The following is a 21692-nucleotide window of genomic DNA, read 5'->3' on the forward strand; positions in this document are numbered from 1 at the left end:
TTGCCACTTCGGTTCCGGCCCCTTCCCCTCCCTTAGCACCAGTCCCGGCTCTGGCTCCGGCGCCACCGTCAGTGCCCACACTCATCTCCGATTCGAACCCTCTTTCGGTTTCGGCCTCAGTCTTGGTGCCCGTGCCAGCTTCTGCTCCCCCGTCGGGCCCCGTCCCCCTGTCGGCTCCGGCCCCTACCCCCATCTCAGTCCCAGTTTCAGCTCCTCCCTTGGCTCTGATCCAGGCTCCTGTGCCCCCTTCGGCTCCGACCCTGGTCCTCGCACCTGTCCCCACTCCAGTTCTGGCTCCGATGCCGTCGTCCACGCCTCCGGCAGCTCCCGCCCCTCCATCGGTGCCGATGGCCACCCCGACCCCGTCCTCTGGCCCGCCTTCTACCCCCACCCTCATCCCTGCCTTTGCTCCCACGCCGGTGCCTGCACCCACCCCAGCCCCAATCTTCACTCCAGCCCCCACGCCCATGCCGGCTGCCACGCCCACTGCCATTCCCACCTCTGCACCCATCCCGGCGTCCTTTAGTTTGAGTCGAGTGTGTTTTCCTGCAGCTCAGGCACCAGCTATGCAAAAAGTACCCCTGTCCTTTCAGCCAGGGACAGTGCTGACCCCGAGCCAGCCGCTGGTCTATATCCCGCCTCCAAGTTGTGGGCAGCCACTCAGCGTGGCCACACTGCCAACCACCCTGGGAGTCTCCTCCACCCTTACACTCCCTGTCCTGCCATCCTACCTGCAGGACAGGTGTCTCCCTGGGGTGCTGGCCTCCCCAGAGCTGCGGTCTTACCCATATGCATTTTCTGTGGCCCGGCCTCTGACTTCGGAGTCCAAGCTGGTCTCTCTGGAGGTGAACAGGCTCCCCTGCGCTTCCCCATCCAGCAGCACCAGCACCCAGCCTGCACCCGATGGGGTCCCCGGGCCTTTGGCAGATACTTCCCTCTCCACTGCTTCTGCCAAGGTGCTTCCACCACCACAGCCTCTGCTGCCAGCCCCCAGCGTGAGCTCAGCCCCACCGCATCCTGCCAAGATGCCAGGTGGCAACGAGCAACAAACAGAAGGGACTTCCGTCACTTTCTCTCCCCTCAAGTCACCTCCACAGCTGGAGCGAGAGATGGCCTCTCCGCCCGAGTGCAGCGAGATGCCCCTGGACCTCTCCTCCAAGTCCAACCGGCAGAAGCTCCCGTTGCCGAACCAGCGCAAGACGCCTCCCATGCCCGTGTTGACCCCCGTGCACACCAGCAGCAAGGCCCTCCTCTCCACGGTCCTGTCTAGGTCCCAGCGCACGACCCAGGCTGCCGGCAGCAATGTCACCTCATGCCTGGGCTCCACTTCCTCGCCCTTCGTCATCTTTCCTGAGATCGTGAGGAACGGGGACCCAAGCACCTGGGTGAAGAACTCCACTGCGCTGATCAGCACCATTCCCGGCACCTACGTGGGAGTGGCCAACCCAGTGCCTGCATCCCTCCTGCTGAACAAAGACCCCAACCTGGGCCTCAACCGAGACCCCCGTCATCTCCCCAAGCAGGAGCCCATCTCCATCATCGATCAAGGAGAGCCCAAGAGCACTGGTGCCCCCTGTGGCAAGAAGGGCAGCCAGGCTGGGACTGAGGGACAGCCAAGCACAGTGAAGCGTTACACCCCAGCCCGCATCGCCCCTGGGCTGCCGGGCTGCCAAACCAAGGAGCTCTCCCTCTGGAAGCCCACAGGGCCAGCAAATATTTACCCACGGTGTTCAGTCAATGGGAAACCCACCAGCACCCAGGTCCTGCCTGTTGGCTGGTCACCATACCACCAGGCGTCTCTGCTTTCTATCGGCATTTCCAGTGCCGGGCAGCTGACCCCCAGCCAGGGGGTGCCCATCAGGCCCACCAGCGTCGTTTCTGAGTTTTCTGGTGTGCCATCCCTTGGCCCTAGTGAGGCTGTGCATGGACTTCCCGAGGGGCAGCCACGGCCCGGGGGCCCCTTTGCTCCAGAGCAGGACACGGGCACCAAGAACAAAACTTGCCGGATTGCTGCCAAGCCTTACGAGGAACAAGTGAACCCTGTCCTCCTGACGCTCAGCCCTCAGACAGGGACCCTGGCACTGTCTGTGCAGCCTAGCAGTGGGGACCTGAGAGTGAATCAGGGGCCTGAGGAATCAGAGAGCCACCTCTGCCCCGACAGCACTCCTAAGCTGGAAGGCCCCCAGGGGGCTTGCGGCCTGAAGCTGGCAGGAGACACGAAGCCTAAGAACCAAGTGCTGGCCACCTATATGTCCCATGAGCTGGTCCTGGCCACCCCCCAGAACCTGCACAAGATGCCCGAGCTGCCTTTGCTACCTCATGACAGCCGCCCCAAGGAAATCATCTTGGACGTGGTCCCAAGCGGCAAGAGGGCCTCCAGCACAGACCTTGCACAGCTCGGAAGCCAGGTGGACCTGGGGCGGGTGAAAATGGAGAAGGTGGATGGTGATGTGGTCTTCAATTTAGCCACCTGCTTCCGGGCCGATGGCCTCCCAGCAGCTACCCAGAGGGGCCAAGCTGAAGTGCGGAGTAAGGCTGGGCAGGCTCGAGTGAAACAGGAAAGTGTAGGTGTCTTTCCTTGCAAGAACAAGTGGCAGCCAGACTCGGTGGTGACCGATGGGGTGACCGAACCTCTGCCGCCCAAGAAAATGAAGTGCAGCAAAGAGAAGAATGGAGAGGAGCAGCAGCCACAAGCCAAGATTATGGTCCGCAGTTCCCTTGGACCCAAGGTGAGTGCTGGGCTGAGGTTGAGGGCCGGGCCGAGACCCCAGCGGTCTGCTTTGTCCTGCAGACGTCAACCTCGTGCAGCGTTCTTTAATTTATCTATCTATCTATCTATCTATTTATTTATGGCTCCGTTGGGTCTTTGTTGCTGCGCGCGGGCTTTCTCTAGTTGCGGTGAGCGAGGGCTACTCTTCGTTGCAGCGCACACGCTTCTCATTGCGTTGGCTTCTCTTTTTGCGGAGCACGGGCTCTAGGTGCGCGGGCTTCCGTAGTTGTGGCACGTGGGCTCAGTAGTTGTGGCTTGCGAGCTCTAGAGCGCAGGCTCAGTAGTTGTGGCACACGGGCTTAGTTGCTCTGCGGCATGTGGGATCTTCCCGGATCAGGGATCGAACCCGTGTCCCCTGCACTGGCAGGCGGATTCTTAACCACTGTGCCATCAGGGAAGCCCTCGTGCAGTGTTCTTGAGTAGCTCTGTGAACTGAACTGATTGGAAGGCTTGTGTAAAGTGAATCATGACCCTTACCAAGTAACATTCTCCATATATGGTGTTTTAGCGTGGGGAGGGGTGGGCTTCTATTTTGTAGATGTGGGAAATGATTCGGTCCCTGAGGCTAGGAAAGCCATTGTCCCAGATGAGGTTGGAAAGTGGAAGAATACCATACGATATGGGGAGGGAAATCAATTAATAACAGGCCCTTCCTTGCATGGCCATTCTTCCTTTTCCTCTTCTAAGATGACTGCTGGCCTTGAGAGCTTAGGGTCCAGGGAGGCAAGGGGCCTTTGACAAGGTTGTTCTCTGCACCACCGGGGTAAGCCTGCTTAGGATTTGCTTGGAGTTTTGTGGGGCTCAAGCCAATTCAGCTTCTGGGCTTATCCACCAGTTTCCTTTCCCCCTAATGCTTGGGGTGGCAGCTGTGGGTTTCAGCCCATTGGGAATTTGGTGTCCAAGGCAGATGGGCATCTAGGTCTGGGTTCTTAATAGGCTAAGGATGATGGCAGGGTTCTAGGCAAAAAGGTGGGCTAAGAGGACTTGGCCTGAATCCAGTGTTCCTCCAAAGAGGATCTGAAGGACACTAGTGATCAAGGAGATTCTTGAAGCAGTTGAGGATAGATAGGGCTTATTCAAAATATGGAGCAATTTGAGGTTATGTTAACAGCCTTCAGATTGGATGTTGAATAGATTTCTAGCCTGAGCACTATGAATTTGTTTGTGGCAGAAGCTCTTAGTCTTTTTTGGACCATAGAGCACTTTGGGAAGCTGATGAGAGCTGTGAACCCTGTCCCCTGAAACATGACCTCAGAACTTTGCCCATAATTTCAAGGGGCTCACGGACCCAACCCACTCCCCAAAGCCCACCCATGGACTCCAGGTTAAGAACCCTGGGAGTAGAGTTTGGGTGGGTTTTTCTCAGTGACCCCATGACCACCTCAGTACGGCAGAGACATGCCAAGTAGGAACATGGGTCACTAAACAGTACAGCATATGTCTAGCGTTTGCTCAGGTGACTGCAATCTGCTCTTGGTGGTAATAATAATGGTTCATGTCATTATAGTTGTTACCGTTTGTTGAATTCCTACTACATACCAAGTGCTTTCTACGTATGTTATCTGACTTAATCCTTCAAATAACCCTATGAGGTGAACACTATACCCAATTCACAGATAAGAAAATGAGTAAGTTACCCAGAGTTACACAGCTACTAAATGACAGAAGTGGAACTCAAGCTCCAGTCTTATTGGCTCTGAAGTTCACGTTCTGAAACAACTATACCCCAATTTAAAAAAATTAAAAGAAAAAGAGAAAAATAAAGTTCATGTTCATCTTGAGCTATGCCACACTATCTTCCACTCTGCTTATGTATAGCTGTTTCACTGACCATTTAGCAAGTGTTTGTTGAGCGGCTACTATGTGCCAGTCCTTCCCAGGCAGTGGGAATACATCTTCAGGAGGACAGTACAGCATTTTGGTGAGGAGTATGCTTTCTGGAGCCAGGCACAGTGCCTGAGTTTGAATCCTGGTTCTACTTCTTCCTAGCTATGTGATATCAGTCAAGTTACTTCATCTCTCTCGCCCTCAGTTTCCTCATCTATACAATGAGACAGTGATAGTACCTACTCATAGGGCTGTGTAAAGATTAAATGAAATGATGATGTGAAATGTCCAGAATGGGCAAATTGACAGAGACAGAAAGTAGATTAGTAGTTGCCTAAGGCTGGCGGGGATGAGGAATTGGAGAGTGACGGCTTAATGGGTACAGGGTTTCTTTCTATTTGGGGTGATGAAAGAGTTCTAGAACTAGATAGTGATGATCCTTACACATTTCTGTGATTGTATTAAAAACAGTTGAATAATAAACGTAAATAAGTGTATGATATATCTCAGTAAGTTATATGTCAACAAAGCTATTGTTAAAAAAAGATAAAATGAAGTGATATGTGTAAATGCTTAGAACAGTGCCTGGCACATAGTAAGTGCTCAGGAAGTGTCAGTGGCTGCTGTTGATATCATTAGTATTACAAATAGGATAGACCCTCATGGAGCTTATGTCTTGCAGGCGACTCGCTGACAGGCAGGCACTGCCCCTTCCTATATTAGATGAACAGTTCACTGGGCCCATTGACAGATGCAGAGGGCAGAGAATAAAGTCACAGCATCAGGAGCCTTGAAGCAGCCCTTGGCAGCTGCCTGTAATGATTTAGTAAATGTCCATTTTTCCGGAAAGCAAATAACTTAGATCTTTCTTTTCTTATGTTCCATTTTCCCGAGAAAGAAACCATTGATAAGCAAAACTAAAATCAGGGGTCACCTCTCCACCTCTCCACAGTGCCGGAAGCCCAGTCTCCAGGGTATGGCCCCTTTCAGGGTATGGCCAAGAATCAGAATACTCTCTGTAGTGTATACAGCAGTAGGAGTATAATGTTATGTACATGAAACTTATATAATGTTATAAACCAATGTTACCTCAATAAAAAAATTAAATAAAAAAAATTTAAAAAAAGAATCAGTCTCCTGTCTCCTACACCACCTGCCCCAAGGCCGTGCGGAATCCTGAAGGACCTTCTGAGTCATCAGCAAAGAAAGTTCTGCTTCATCTGGTGCTGGTTGTCTTCTCATCTTTTGGAAAGTTCTTTGGAAAACCCTTCAAAACTCTGTTAACCAGAACATTCATCTTACATGGTCTCTTCATCACCGCAACTTTTTGCCTAAGTTGGAGTGTGCGATATATTTTTACTCTGAGTGTTGCCCTTGCAGAACATACAGACACAGATCCCTTCTAGATGTTCTGTTTTACTTGTTTTTGTCTCTCTTAGGAAGTAAAAGTTAATGGTCTGTACTTGAAAGAGCCAGCTAAAAATGATATTCAGAAATAAATACGACATGTTCAAATTGACATGCACTGAACTTTATTCCGCCTGACTTGAGGTAGTTGTTCTGTGGCCATACCTGAAGGTCACACTTTAAGCAGCAGTTGCCTATCTTCCTCTTTCCTTCCCATTTCTTTCTTTCTCCTAACACTTTGGTTTATAGGAACTGGCAGCAACTAAAGGGAGAAACTGAATTTTCAGCTCAGCCCTCTGCTGAATAAGAAGCAGGAGTTCATGGGATAGCAGGAGTCCCTGGAATTTGATGGGGAATGGTGGCTCTATGGAGACATATTCCCCCCGCCCCCACGCCGGAAAAATGTTGCGTCAGTAAGACATCTGCCATCCCCTTAGCTGGAGCTGGACCGTGATAACCTTTTAGAATGTGGCGTGCGGGTCTGCTTAGGGGGAAAACAACTCTTCCTTTCTTCCTAGGGCCCGCTGTCATTGTTAAAATGTTTTGCTTACTCTGCACTCCTTGGATACTACAATACTAGAAATCCCTACCTTGCCCTATTTCTTGTTGGGTGGCGTGGAGAGATCTCAAAGCTTGTGAGGATGTGTGACTGCTAGGCTCAAGAGTGTCCTTGCAATGTGTAAGCACAACCACTGTGCCTACCGCATGCGCCGGGCAGTAGGTATGAGTGGGGATGACCAAAACCAGTGGAGGACACAAGTGAGGGAGAAGAGGAGTGAGAGCTGAGGTGAAGAGGCCCGGGATGGGCGCTAGGAGCCCTGGGTCTTAGTCCTAGCTCAGCCGTTTTCTCACTGCAGGCACAGAGCAGCTAACTTGCAGGTTTGCCTGGTCCCGGACGGCCCCTGAGCAAGTGGACACCTTGGGCTGTGTTGCCCTGGACAAATCATTTAACCTCTTATCTTGGAGGCTCAGTTTCCTCGTCTGTTCAAGGGTGTGATATTAGCTTTTCCTCTCTGGGTTGTTGGGAAGAACAAATCGAATATTAGAGAGAGTGTTTGGAAAAGGTGAAAGGGCCTCAGAGTGTAAAGGGTCATTATTGAAAATGCCTGGGCCTTTTCGGTGTCTTTCCTAAGTACGGGGAGATTGGAATTGCTGCCGTGGTAGACGACTCTTCTTGCCTTAGTTGAATCTTTTTTCTGGTATTAATCTACATGTGCAAATAGATAATTTTTCTTGAGTTGGCCCATATGAGAATTAGTTTCAGTTGTTGGTGTCAGTACTATTCACAGTGAAGTTATTTGAACAATGTAGTCATCCAACTTGCAGAAGAGGCATTTTTGTTTTCTGTCCATCTCTCTATTGCTGTTCGGATATAGAGAGTATGGGGCCTGACTTTGCACCTTTTCAAATGACTTTGGGTGTTTATTCGGCTTGTGAATGCAGACTCTGTGGACGTGTTTCAAATGATGGGGTATGGATGTCTGTGGGGATTAGCTAGGGCACTGGATTCAGTCCAAAAAGCCTCTGTAGCCCACTGTGGAAGGCAGCGGGCGGCCCCTTCCCCCAGCCTCCACGTGGGAAGCTCGTGTCCGTGTGTCAGGGCACAGGGCTCAACATTAAGAGAGCTTTCTTAAGAGGTGAAACTGACCTCAGACCTGACTCTCTCCACCTCTCCACAGTGCCGGAAGCCACCTAGTGACCCCCAGGAACCCACCAAGAAAAGCCCCAGGGGGGCTTCAGATTCAGGAAAAGAGCACAATGGAGTCAGGGTAAAGCACAAGCACCGGAAGCCAACAAAGCCGGAGTCCCAGTCTCCAGGAAAACGAGCCGATGGCCACGAGGAAGGTAGGCCCCGCGGGTCCTGGCCCTCTTGATGGGCTGCAGAGGGATCCCTATGGCGGGTGGGGGGGGGAGGGGCTCTGAAACTGACCAGGAAAGTGAGACTTCCTCACTGTGGGAGAAAGATATAATTTGGAAAAAATATTTATTTATTTATTTGTTTGGCTGTGCCGGGTCTTAGTTGCGGCACACGGGATCTTCGTGCGGCGTGCGGGATCTAGTTCCCTGACCAGGGATTGAACCCGGGCCCCCTGCATTGGAAGCATGGAGTCTTAGCCACTGCACCAGCAGGGAAGTCCCAGGAGGAAGATATAATTGACACCTCTGAAATCTAAGCGGAGGGAGAAGGGAGACGGGAGTGGGGGCTTAATGCTGCTCACCCTGGTTGCTAGAATAAGGCACACTCTGAAGTGGTGCTTTTCAGACAGACAAGAGTCAGTCCTACAGAAGAGTAGCCAACCTATTACCCTGAAGTGGGTCTAGACTCAGGGAAGAAATGGGTTTAATGAGGATTAAGACCAAATGGGGGTTATTTACACTGTTTTGTCTACCTTTGGTATATTTGGAAACTCCCATTATAAAAGTTAAAAATTAATAGCTAGCTAGCTAGAAGGGTTGGAGGAGTCCTAAACCCTTATTATTTAGGGACACACAGGATGTTTGGGTTGGGGAGGTGTGTATGTAACCCGTATGCTCTGCCACTAATAGTTCCTTGGCGCCCTCAGCAGAGAGAAGCCCGCGTATTCCTGCCCATAGTAGCTGGTGTTCGTAGCCTTGCCTGTCTGATGTGACCTGCCTCTTTCTAGTCTGTTCCTATATAGCAGTTTTCCGCCGTCCGCCGCTCCCTGCTCCCATCTTCCTGCCTTGCTCAATCCTCTACGATTCATGGAGGTTACCCTTCTCTGGGACCTGCTCCAGCTCAGTTATAACGTTGTGGAGGCGCAGCAGCCTCACAGTCATCCAGACAACCGGGCCTTCCACTTTGTGGCGTGCTGGCGAATCGATGCCGTGCACTGCCTTTTTTGGTGTCAGCAAAAATGACCCAACTCCCAGTTTTCAAAAACCACCGGGAAAAGCTCCTTCTCTAAAAGAGATATGTAGGTGATAGCAGCATAAGGGAAATTAATAAATGTAATGCAGGGAGAACACAAACCCTCCCTTGAGTTCTCCATTTGAGCCTCTCGGGTTGGGAGGGTGGGGGAGGCTTTCCTGTCCTGAGACTCTGATTGTGATATCTCTGCCTTCTGCTCTCAAACTACACACCACTCCAGGTTCCTTGGAGAAGAAGGCAAAGAGCAGTTTCCGTGACTTCATCCCCGTGGTCCTGAGCACCCGGACGCGCAGTCAGTCTGGTGAGTGAGTCTGAGGCTGAGGCCCATCTTGGCACTTCTCTGCAGAGAGGTAGAAGTCTGGTCGAGCGACCTTGCCATTGGCCCAGGTGGAGAGTTGGGAATTTGATTCACCGTGCCAAGATGCCCAGCTCCTTGCAGAGACGAGAGAGCCCAGGGTAGGAGCTGGGTCGTTGCCCACGATTTTAGGATGATTTACTTAGCTTTTCGTAACAGGGATTTGACATCTCTTGTTGGCAGCCAGTGGTGGAAAGAGGAAAGGCCTGTGCCACTCAGGAAAACTGGTTCTACTCCAGGCTTTGGCATCTCGTGATTTTGGGGGCCAGTCTCTGGCACAGACATTTAACCTTTGGGCCTCTGTCCTCTTGCCCTGTGTGCCAGGTATCCAAATTGGAAATGGTCACTGAGTCGTCAGGGCCAGCAGAATCACCTCTGGTCCCCTGAACTTGTATTGGTCAACCCCCAGGGTCTAAAAAAGGATAGCCCTTTCTAGCTACTACTGTTGCCTGCTAGCCTCCAAGTTGGTACTTAGTGCTAGAAATGGTTGCCCCGGTTCACCCAGATTTCCATGCAAAGTGGATGGAATGGGGAAGCAGGGCACAGTGTAAACTCAGTTATCTGACATTCTATTAACGGGCACCTCAGCACGTGGAGAGCGCGGTGGTAATTGGGGCTTGTAATGACAGCCTGGAGGCCTCGAAAAATCCTGAAGTGTCCTCTGAATCATCAAAGAGCGATTACATTACAGCCGTTCCCATTTCAGTGTTAAACACATTGTAGTGTATTTGATTCTTTGGAAATTGGTGATCCCTGTGTGATCTCTATGGTGATTCGTGTTAACCAGAATATTAGATTAACTAGAACACTTCGTTCCCTGCCTAGTCTGTATAATGGAAAGTTTCCTGGATATTTGCTGTCTTTAAGCGGTCTGACTGACTGACTTGAAGCTTTGGTCAAGAGCCGCTGCCACCCTGTTGGCCTCGAACCTTTTCTTTGTTTTTTGGCTGCACCGCTCGGCTTGTGGAATCTTAGTTCCCCAGCCAGGGGTTGAACCTGGGCCCTTGGCGGTGAAAGCGCGGAGTCCTAACCACTGGACCACCAGGGAATTCCCTCGAACCATTTCTTTATTCTGCTGACCTCGCTTGGGTTTGGGGATTGTCGAGTTAATAGCCGGGCCTCGGGAGAAAGATGGTGGTATCTCAGAGCTGCTTCTGAGAAAGATGTCAGACCTCCTGGATCACTAAACCGGGCCCGTTTAGGACTGTGTTTGTTGTTAGCAGAATTGAAGGCAGGCGTGGGGAGGAAAATGGCGTCTTGGCCGGGTGGCAGAGGAGGGTAGGAAAGGTCCCATCATCCTGGGGTGGTGAGGAGAGGAGGGGGAAGTGCCTGCGCAACGGTAAGGAACAGCTGCAGCGGGGGCAGGGGGTGGAGCTGGGGAGAAAGCTCCACCCCTGGACTCTTGGCTGCTCAGTAGGAGGTGGGGTCAATGAAGGGAAGAGGGCCTGGCTGTGGGCGGGACTAACGCAGGCTGTGTCACAGGAAAGGGGCTCCTTCTTGCTTCACTCTTCCTGAGACTCTTTGGTGACAGCTCTGCTTGCCCAGGGTGGCTCTGTCAGCAAGATTGGGGGGTCACATAGTGAGCATGGGCGGGAGCGCCATGTCAGTCTGCCCTCCCTCACCCTCTACTAAACCCTGTGGCCCTTTCCTGCCCCTCAGACATGTCTTGGCACCTTATAAGCACTAAGTAAGAGTTTGTGGAATGAATGAAAGTGGCAGGGCAGCGTGGATGAGGAAGGGTGTGTGGTTTGGATACTTGATAGATGTGTAATATATTGGACTCTGTAAAGCGCTTAAGGGTGAATTATCTCATTTGAGCCCCAGAACAGTCCTGTGAGGTCAGTAAGGCAGAGAACAGTATTCTCATTTTATAGACGAGGAGACAGAAATGAAGGAACTTTCTGAGAGCATACAGCCAATAACTGGCAGAGCCTGAACTCGAACCCAGACCTTCAAACTCCTAATCCAGGGCACTTGCTTCGACACCGTACTCTTGGTCCTTTGAAGAGGTACCTGACCGTCCTCTGTACATCCCGTCCACAGGAAGCATCTGTAGCTCCTTTGCTGGCATGGCAGACAGTGACATGGGAAGCCAGGAAGTCTTCCCCACCGAGGAGGAAGAGGAGGTGACCCCCACCCCGGCCAAGCGTCGAAAGGTGAGAAAGACCCAACGGGACACCCAGTATCGCAGCCACCATGCCCAGGACAAGACCCTGCTGAGCCAGGGCCGCAGGCACCTGTGGCGAGCCCGAGAGATGCCCTGGAGGACAGAGGCTGCCCGGCAGATGTGGGACACCAACGAGGAGGAGGAGGAAGACGAGGAGGAGGGCCTGGTGAAGAGGAAGAAACGGAGACGGCAGAAGAGCCGAAAATACCAGACTGGGGAGTACCTGACTGAACAAGAAGAAGAGCAGCGGCGGAAAGGGAGAGCAGGTAAGGCCGGCCGGGGGCTGCTGCCCCAGGGAGCTGCTGCCCCCCGTCCCCAAACCACAGTGACTCTGGCTTCTGGGGACCCTCGGGCATCTTGGGTGTTCCCACCTCTGCCTCCTCTACACCAGCCAAAGGCCTCTGCACCCAGAGAAACATGGTGCTATGAGCTCCAGCTGCCAGAGGGGGTCACTCAACTCCAGTCCCGAGGTCTTGGCTTGGGGTTGAGATTGAATGACATTGGACTGACCTACAGGTGAGCTGAGGACATGTAGCCCCGAGCTCTCCAATTTTTTATAAAAGTCTGGACCTGTGGGCAAGGCCACAGTGACGTCCTTGGTGTGGGACAACTCAATACCAGGGAGTTCTCTGGTTGGCTTGAGGGAGTCGGGTCTTTTGGGAGGTTGGGTTTTCTCTCCTAGAATCCTGGCTTCAAGAAGAAAGAGGGTGTTGGCTGCCTTTCCTGGGATACCTCCAGCCCCTAAACTAAAAAGAAGCACAATGGTTTCCTCAACCCAACAGAAGAACTTCAAGTAGAAGCGGGCACAACTTGGCTTTCTTGGTTAAAGCCACAAAGGTCATTAAGAGGCAGAGTGAAGCTTTCAGATGACATCATTTTTGTCGGACCTGCAGGCATCATTTTTGTTGGAAAAGCAGGCAGCCCAAGGAGAAAACACCAGGCTTTGGCCACGTTAGACGCTATAATATGTAATCACGGAGGCACAGACCGTCACCAAGGCTAATCTCAGTCTGTTGGGCTAAGCGCTCTTCGGGCCCATTCCTATAGTGGATTTCTAGATGAGCAAAAAGCACGTCTCTGGGTTCAGTGAGAACACCTCTGTCTCTCACTCTCTTTCTCTGACCTCTGCCCTTGAAACAACAATTGATTGGCTCCCATAATGTATTCATCCTGAGCTGCTGGTAAATGTCTGCAGTCTCCATGTTAGTGAAAACTGAATGACCACATCTGAGTGGGTAGTAGATTCTGGGTTTGCTATAATGCAAAGAAGGCTAAACCTCATTTCCAGCTCTGTTTAAGTAGAGATATATACAATACCTATTCCTACACTTAAGAGAGTGATCGAGCCAATTTTCGTCAACCGTGTGAGAGAGTGGAGATGATTTTCCCAGTCTTCTGCCCTAGCCATATGGATTGGTCAGGAATGAGTTGTCAAGCAGTTGGCCTCAGCCACTTGTGTTAGGATGAAGAGGAGCTTTTGTATCACCCAGTCTTCTCTAATGAGATCTGGTTTCCTAGAAGCTTGGAAGCTTCTTATGGAACTTATCGGCTTTTGGAACCAGAAGGACCTTCGAGATTACCTGGCCCAGTTTTCCACTCAATGCGGAGATCTCCACAGCACTCTTGACGGGCAGCCTCAACCACCTCCAGGAGTATGGGAGCGCCACTCAGCAAGGCATCCTGCTTGTTGTGGAGGCAGCTCCGGCTGTTGGAAAGTAGATCATTCTCCCTCCATGTGTATGTCTACGGGTTTTGAGTTGAGTTTGTTGGCTTTGGCCTGTGGTCTGGTCACCTTCCTCTAGATCTGATGGTGACTCTTCATGAAGGAATTGCCTGGCAGACATCTCTTTTCTCCAAAAGCTCTGATCCCTCCTATTGCTACCCTCTTTCAGGTTGACACCAGAGAGTCAGGCAGAGACCAAACTAGACAGGTCACTTTACTCCTGTCTGGGCCTCATGATCTTTCCTTTCGTCCTTGGCTTGGGTCTCTCTCTTCTTGATTTGCGGAGGGGATAGGAAGAGCAGTACACCTGCTACCTTCACCCTCTGTTCCTTTCTGTGCTACTGTGAGGCTGCTCCACCACAGTTGAGTAAACTCCACAGCCTGCCCTGCCCTGAGTACACAGGGAAGGGGCTGCTGCTTTTCCTGTGGCATTGAATGCCGTAATATGGCTTCCCTGTGTTTCCTGAGGTCCTCACAAGGCACGGTTCTGTTCCTTCCTCTTTTGCCTCAGCCCAAACTTGTTGCATCAAAAGGCCTGGTTGAGAACGTGCTGGCTGGAAGTGCCATTAGAAGCCATCCAGCACAGCAGTTCTTAGACAGATGTAGGGACCCACTAGTGGGTTGGAGCTAGTTGGGAGGAAGGGGTGGTATGGCAGCTGGCCTTCTAAGAGCTGTGCATAACCTGCAGACAGTTCCTCATGCTGTAATGATGGTTCCTACATCCGGATCTGCCCTTGGCGATTTCACACGTAAGAGCACGTGCAAAGGTCAGGGGAGGCGAGTTGAGAACGCTTGGATCTTGCTCAACCCCTTCGTTTCACAACCTGGAGAAACTGAGGCTGAGGTCACTCACTTCACAGACATACTGATCTTTTGCCGTGTACTAGGCATGGTGGCCAGTCCTGTGGGGGAGATAAAGGACACATGGGCATGGCGCTACCTAAAGAGCTTACACTTAAATAATACAATAATGATACCTTACTCTTTATAACACTTTATAAGGAGTTATGTGGGTTTTATGCTCCCCATTTTACAGACATGGAAACTGAGGCTCAGGGAGATTATGACCTGCCCTCAGCAGTCACACAGCTAGTGGCCAAGTCATGTAACGGTAATGCTAAGAGATAAGGATAAACTCAATCTGTCCCCCTACCTCTGGAGTTCAGGACTGACCCTGTGGGATGAGGCTCTTGGTAATGGAGTTCCCAGCAGGCCTTTTTGAAGCTGGAATGCGCTCTGTTCAGTGAGCTACGGCTAGAATTAGAGATGTTGCCCAGTGTGTCCCAGTGACTTGATTTCCAGCCACGGAGGGCAGCAGGTTTCTGTGATTGCCCACCAGTTAAGTCGGCCCATGGCAGCTTCTGGTTTCAGGGAGTTTCTGTGGCTTTGATCTTTGTGTGCTTGGAGAGAGACCAACAGGGCAGTCAGGCGGGTAGAGCTGAGGCTACGAAGGAAGCCTTCTACCATTTACTCCCCACCCCAGTATACTTCACATTTCACTTCAGCAGAGCTGCTAAATGTGTTTTCGTATTAGAGTGGAAAAAAAGACAAAGTGGGGAAAAGCTGAAAAGAAAGTTCTGATTTGCTCTGGGCTATGGGGAAATCCTTTTAAAATTACCCTCATCTTAGGGACAGCCAGATGGGCCACCCGCTGCTAGCAGGGCTGGGAGTTGTCTCCTGCATGTAGAAGAGGGACTTTAATGCGGAAGCACAGTGTCCATTCGAGAAGCATTTAGTGGAATAGTCAGCACCGTGCCAGATATGGGTAGCGAATAGTTACACAACTTTGTACTGAGGTTCTAATCCCCAAAGTCCTCTGATTCAGCTTAGAGGAAGGCGTTGCTTTTCTGTGTTCCATTTCCCTGACATCCATTCTTTCCTGTTTCTTGCCTTTAGATTTAAAGGCCCGTAAGCAGAAGACTTCCTCCCAAAGTTCGGAGCACCGCCTCAGGAACAGGAACCTTCTCTTGCCCAACAAAGCCCAGGGGATTTCGGATTCACCAAATGGTTTCCTCCCAAATAACCTAGAGGAGCCAGCCTGCCTTGAAAATTCAGAAAAGCCATCAGGAAAACGAAAGTGCAAGACCAAGCACATGACGACGGTCTCAGAAGAGGCAAAGGTACATTACCAGCCAGGGGAGCTGTAGAGGAGGGGCATTGTGGCGGCCGGGGCCGGGCTAGGGTGGCACATTTTCCAGGCAGGCTCCTCAGTCAACAGTCTTCCGAGTGAGTGAGTACACCATGGGGGTGGCGGGGGGGAATCAAATTAACCCATATTTATTAAAATATTTTAAACTAGTTCTAGAAGGGTTGGGGTATGGATTTGAAGAATGGGAACTAAAGTTAGAGCTGACAAGAAGCATCTGCAAACATGGGGTTTGGCCCATGATGGCTTTTCCTTGACAATCCTTGAATCTCCTTTGAGTTAGGGAAGAGCTAAAGAATATGGCAGGATGTTACCCTGAATAGCTTGTTAACATCCAATCAAGAAGCTTTTGTATGGGCTTAACTCACTGGAAACCAATCAGGGAGCTTTCTGAGTCAATCAAGGTAGAAAACAACTTACAGAAGCAAGGATGTTGATGTCCAGACAAAGGTTGCCTAAGGGTGGGGCTGAAGGAATTCTTCCACTTGGGCCGGTCATAGCTGTACTTCCCCAACCCCACTCCTCAGTTCCTTTGCTTCTCATGGAAGCAGAGGAGCAGGTGAGTGGGCGCTCACCGATCAATAGCTAGGCAAGCGTTCTAGAACCCCTGTGCAAAATTGACGTCTCTTTTGGGTCTGATGTTCATGGCACTGGTGTTGAGTTCCGCATTGCACAATTCAAAAAAAAATTACACCGTCCTTATCCTCGGTGAGCTGTACATTTGAGAGGAGTGAGGTTCAGGTTCAAATGTGTTTACCTGTAATATGTGTTTGTCTTGACAACTAAAAAAAAGGTCATATTGGGCTTGTTTTGGTGGTTGTGATCCTTACGGTTCTCTCCAGCTCCAGAGCAGGGATCCCTGTGTGGCACTGGCAAAAGGTAGGAGACCCAAGTGCTTGAGTCTCCCCTCCTTTCCCCTTCCTTCTTCTGGAATCTGGTTCCAGCTCAAACAAAGTACTCAAGCCTATTTCTTCATCTTTAAAAATGGAGATGATACTTCATGTCCTTTCCATCTCAAGAGGGTGCTTGGGGGAAGAAAGGAGGCAACGGATGTGAAGGGCTTTGAGAACAGTAAAGTGCTCTCTCTGAGGCTGGTGTACATCCTCGAGCTTCAGGCCGAGGTAAGAATGAGGGGACAGAGGCTCGGAGAGGCAAGGTAGCAGTGCCAGTTCCCTGGGACCCCCAGAGGGGGCCTAGGAAGGAGAGGGGAAGTCTGGTCTGTGCTGGGTGCTCCGCTTGCATGATCGCTCTTTCCTCATTCTATGGTGAGGAAACTGAGGCTTGGGGAGGTTAGGGGACTTGTTCGAGGTCACTCGGTGACCCGAGTGAGAGACTTGGGGTGTGAGGCCAGCCTGGCTGCCCCCGGCGCACGCCCCCCACTCTTTGCCTATGTCTCCACCCTGTGGATGGGTGGCTTCTGTCTATCCGGGAGACACTGGGGGAGGGGGCAGCTGGGCAGGGAGACACTGCAACCCTGAGCAGCTCTGGCGAAAGCTGGGCGTCCCCCTCCCCTGCTCTTCCCCACACGCTCAGATGGCCCCGTCCCACGCAAAGGTGACCAGCCGCCTCACGTCCAGCAGCACGCGCTGATGCTTCTGTCTGGTTATCCTGCCTGGCGGTGTGCCCGCTGAAGTGTTCTCCCAGAGAGGTTTTCTCCCTTCACAGGGCCTCCCTTTCTCCCTCCCACCTTTCTTTCTCTCCTAGTCACCACCACCTGCTCCAGTTGCCCCCACGGCACAGTGCTTTGTAGTGGGAAGCAAGGTGGTGGGAGGGCGGGGGACGCACCTGCAACACTAAAGCTGGGGCATCGGCCGAAGGCTTCTTCCCGCAGGGGCTCCGAGCCAGGGAGGAAGGGGAGAGGGGGAGGTGGTCCCCATTTGCTGTTGCTCCTCCCTCAGGCAGCCTCCCTTGTCTCTGGCAGCTCTGGCCCCTAGAAGGAGAGTCACCCTTTGGCTCCTGGCTTGGCTTAGCAAAAACCTGGGTACTTTACCCAGCATCCTCCGGTATCACCATAATGCACCTCTATCCTCCCGGCAATAAAGCAGCATTCTACACTCATAGCCGGTGCCTTCCTGCCGGCTGTCGTACCTCTCTGCCCTTCTGGGATGTGGACGTATAGCAGCTCTTGTCTTGGGATTTACCAGAGGAAACAAATGCCCTGGGACCTTGTCTTTTCCCTGCTGCCGTTCCTTTCCTGGCTTCGTGTCTTTCTAGGCAACTCTTCTGGCTGCCCAGGGCTCTATATATAGCTGCCTTGGATCAAGTCAACAAATGCTTGTTGCAGTGATGTGCCCAACCCCGAGTTAAGTGCTGTAAGGAACAAAAGAGAAGATGAGAATGTGAACCCTGACCCCGGGGAGCTTCAAACGTAGCAGGGGAGGCCAGACTTGTCCGTGAAACAACCAGAGGAAATTGACAGTCAGACATAAGGCATTGGGTTATGTGATTCGGACTAGGTGTTCTGGGTGTTGCAGAGAAAGAGGGCAGTGGGGACCAGAGTGTTGTAGCATGTTGTGGAAGACACAGGATTCAAGTGAGACTTTGATGCTCTGAGGGACTTGGGGAAGTGTGATGTATTAGTTATCTGCTGCAGTGCAACAAACTACCCTAAGATTTAGCAGCTTAACCCAGCAATAAACATGTATTATCTCGTACACTTTCTGGGGGTCAGGAACTCAGGAGCAGCTCCGCTGTGTCTGGTTTGGGGTCTCCCACGCCTGAAGTTGCCGTCATGGTGTCAGCCAGGGCTCCATTCATCTGAAGGCTTGACTGGGGCTGGAGGATCTGCTTCTAGAGTGGCTCCCTCACATGGTGGCAAGTTGATGCTTGTTGTTGGCAGGAGGCCTCCTTTGCTTGCCCCGTGGGCCTCTCTAAAGGGATGCTTGAGTGTCCTCATGACTTGGCAGCTGACTTCCTCCAGAACGAGTGATCCAAAAGAGAGCAAAGCAGAAGCAACATTGTCTTTTAGGACCTAGCCTTGGAAGTCACACACCGTCCTCTCTGCCTTCTCCTGTTGGCTACACAGATCAGTCCTCTCCAGTGCAGAAGGGGGCTACACAAGAGCATGAATTTCAGGAGGTGGGGATCATCAGGGACCATCTTAAAGTCTGATGAGGGCACATTCTTGTCCTCGGGCCCCCCAATGATTCATACCCTTCCACATGCAAGTCATACCCTCCTCTCCCAAGGCCCCCCCAAAGTCTTGTCCACTTATGGTATCAACTCCAGGTTTCGAATCTCATCATCTGACTTAGGTCCAGGTGCAGATGAGGCGCCTTGGGTCTGGTTCCTCTAGTACAGCTCCTCGAACACGGTTCCTCCCCATCTGAAGTCCCCTCCCTTCATCTGAAAGAGACGAGTTACCTGCCCCTATAGACTCACTAAACAGTGCTGGGCCAGGCATGGGAACTTTCTCTAGACATTCCAGTTCAAGATGGGAGGATAAAGGAGACATGCAGGGGTCATTCATGAGGAAAGGACACTAACGTTTTGTGAGCACCCACCTTGTGCATTGTTCTGGAGCTGCTCTAGTTCATTATCTCAAAGACCCCGCAAGGGAAAAAGTGAGGCTCCGAGAGGTTGGGTCTTGCCCCAGGTCTTGTATCTAGTGGCTGGCAGAGGCAGGATTCAAAATCCGGTCTGTCTGCTTCGTGGGCTTGATCGCTTTCCACCAGCCCAGGGGGGCGTGAGTGTGATCGGGGACACGGTGTGATGAGAGGTGGGAAAAGCCTGGTGAGGGCTGGATGTGGGGGAAAGGTTTTTGCAACAAGAGTGAAGGCTTCCACAGCTGTGCCTCTTCAGTCAAAGCTAGCTGTCTCCACTTCTCTTTACTCTGAGAGTTTGCTCCCGCTTATTTATCGAGATGACTTGTAAAAACCGCAATAAACGGGGACCGAGGCAGGTAAAGAAGGCATGCAGAGTGCTTGAGAGAGGCTGGGATGTCTCCTCAACCTGTGCTTTCCAATCCCATCATTATTCCTTGGTTTCTGGGGTTGAGGACTTGAGCCCCTTAGCATCTGCTCACCAGGTAGAAATGCGTGGGGACCTGTGCTGATCTAGGACTGCGTCTCTGCTTTCCAGGGCAAAGGGCGTTGGAGCCAGCAGAAGACACGATCTCCCAAATCTCCCACCCTAGCGAAACCCACAGAGCCATGCACGCCCTCTAAGTCCCGAAGTGCTGGCCCAGAGGAGGCCTCCGAGTCACCCGCAGCCCGGCAGATCCCCCCAGAGGCTCGTCGACTCATAGTGAACAAAAATGCTGGCGAGACCCTCCTGCAGCGGGCGGCCCGTCTTGGCTATAAGGTAAGGAGCACCCCCCAGCCGCAGGATGCCATTGCCCGAGCATCTGTGGAGAAGCTTCTCCCCATTGGCTCTTCTGTGGCCTGGGCAAGGCTTGGTTTGGGGCTTGAGCCCAGGCTGGCCTCCTCCTACTGCGCAGACGGCCTCTGGGGCCGCCTTGACCCTGGTGTGGTGTGTGTGGGAATGCAAACCCTTTTGAAAGGCAATTTAGGATGAACAGAATTGACATGGTAACACAGTATCATCCAGTACATTCCTAGGCCAGAAATGGGATTTGGGGGTTTTTATGTCGTCTTGAATTTCCCTGTGCCGTGGCTCCCCCACTCAGAGAGGGACGGGGGTGATCATCGCTCACTCTTTACATCCCTCTCCAGCTTCCCCTCGTTTTGGCTTCTGGTAGTGGGGGAGTCAGGAGTACATTGGAGGGGCAGAGATGAGCTCACCCCGCCTCGTGCTACTTCCCTATGGATCGAAAAGAAATTAGGAAAGGAAGCTGGTGTTTGTTTTGTCGTGTTGAGTTCTCATTACGTCGTGTCCTTTCATCTTCACCGTAAGCCGATGGCAGTAGGTTTTATTAACCCCATTTTACAGGTGAGAAAATCAGGGCTTAGCACTGTTAAGTGATACATCCAGAATCACTCAGCTACTACGTACATGTGAGTCTGAATTCACACCAAAGTCTTTTTGATTCCCAAATGCCAGGGTAGGGGTAGAAGGCTGAAATAACTGACTCATTTAAAGACAGCTGCACTCCCAGCCAGCCTGGTTGGCATGGGAGAGCCGCTTTGACAGTGTCTTACTGGCAAACCACGTATCTGTCTCGCGCACCTCGTGTGGGGGCCTGGGTAGCTGCCAAGGGAGATCGAAAGAAAAAATGATGACCAACACTTGCCCTTTAAGTGAACTTCTTTTACCTGGGGCCAAACCAGCCAACAGGAAACCACAGGCCAACCAATCAGGATGGGGCAAGAGCAAGTTGGACAGCCTGTCATGGGAGGGAGGGAGGGAGGAGTAGTCTGAGGCCTGGAGGAAGAGGCAACATCTGCACTGATGAGGAGGGTAGGGGGCCTTGTGGTCCCCTGGGTAGAGGCAGCGGGCACACACAGGCTCGCGCGCTCGCTAGCTCTAGCCAGCCAGCCAGTGAGCTAGCTGTCAGTCAGGACGGCTGAGTCCCATCTCACCAGGGCCTGGGGGAGCTGATGAGAGGCCCCTGGTAGCTGCTGTCAGCCTCTTTCCCTCAGAAGAGGGGCTGCCTCTCCCCTCCCCGTCAGCGTATTCACCAGCTTCATCCTAGACTAGCTAGGCAGCTTCTAGGCCTGGAGTCCCGCTTCTGGTCCTGTCGTCTCAGCCCAGGGAAGCTAATCACTACTATGGATGAGTGACCGTACTGGCTTATCCTTGGAACAGTCTTGATTTGAGGGGAGGCCTGGAATTGACTGCCCAGGGATAAACATCCAGCGATAGTACTTAAAACAATTAAAACCAGCATCCAGGGATAGTACTTAAACCAATTCTTTCTTCCTTGTTCTCGAATTACTGCCAGGGGCTGTGCTTGCCAGCACATGTCTCATCTCTTTGGTCTGGGGCTGTCTCGAAAAGCCCCAGACTACAGAAAGAGTGCTCAGACACTTGAGGCCTGAGGGTTTAAGCTCTGGGTGGGCAGGTGAGCCTCTCTGAGGGCCTCACGCCAGCAAACCACACCCAGATGAGTATTCTCGGTCATTAGAATTGTCTCCCCATGGTTGAGGACACGGCCCGAAGTTGAGCCGCTGGCGATGGCACCTCAGGACTGATTTTGTTGGCAAAAGATTTTGAGATTTGCCTGTCAGTCTCTGGACTAAAGAGCAGGTTCTGAGACTCTTTGGACAGTTGGAGAGCTACAGACCTAACTAGGGTGATTTCCAGAGTTTGGCCTCTGTTTGCTCACGGTGCTCTCCCTGTTCCCACAGGACGTTGTTCTCTACTGCCTCCAGAAAGACAGTGAAGATGTGAATCACCGTGACAACGCTGGCTACACGGCCCTGCACGAGGCCTGCTCCCGGGGCTGGACTGACATCCTGAACATCCTGCTGGAGCACGGTGCCAACGTAAACTGCAGCGCGCAGGAC

At 52.0% G+C, this 21692-nt stretch overlaps 1 protein-coding gene across 1 annotated transcript in view; it reads left to right on the forward strand.

Annotated features, from left to right (window-relative positions):
• The window catches only part of BCORL1 (BCL6 corepressor like 1), a 56169-nt gene that overhangs the window by 21783 nt on the left and 12694 nt on the right, over positions 1 to 21692 (forward strand). Inside the window, 8 exon segments of the mRNA XM_024758964.1 lie at positions 1 to 4; positions 7 to 2729; positions 7684 to 7849; positions 9115 to 9195; positions 11293 to 11682; positions 15036 to 15259; positions 19366 to 19587; positions 21534 to 21692. The exon segment at positions 1 to 4 is cut by the window's left edge and continues 504 nt beyond it; the exon segment at positions 21534 to 21692 is cut by the window's right edge and continues 1 nt beyond it. Coding sequence (XP_024614732.1) covers positions 1 to 4; positions 7 to 2729; positions 7684 to 7849; positions 9115 to 9195; positions 11293 to 11682; positions 15036 to 15259; positions 19366 to 19587; positions 21534 to 21692 — 3969 coding nt within the window.

Source organism: Neophocaena asiaeorientalis, unplaced genomic scaffold, assembly GCF_003031525.2.
Source record: "Neophocaena asiaeorientalis asiaeorientalis breed wild unplaced genomic scaffold, Neophocaena_asiaeorientalis_V1.1 scaffold1097, whole genome shotgun sequence".
Classification (NCBI taxonomy): Eukaryota; Metazoa; Chordata; class Mammalia; order Artiodactyla; family Phocoenidae; genus Neophocaena; species Neophocaena asiaeorientalis.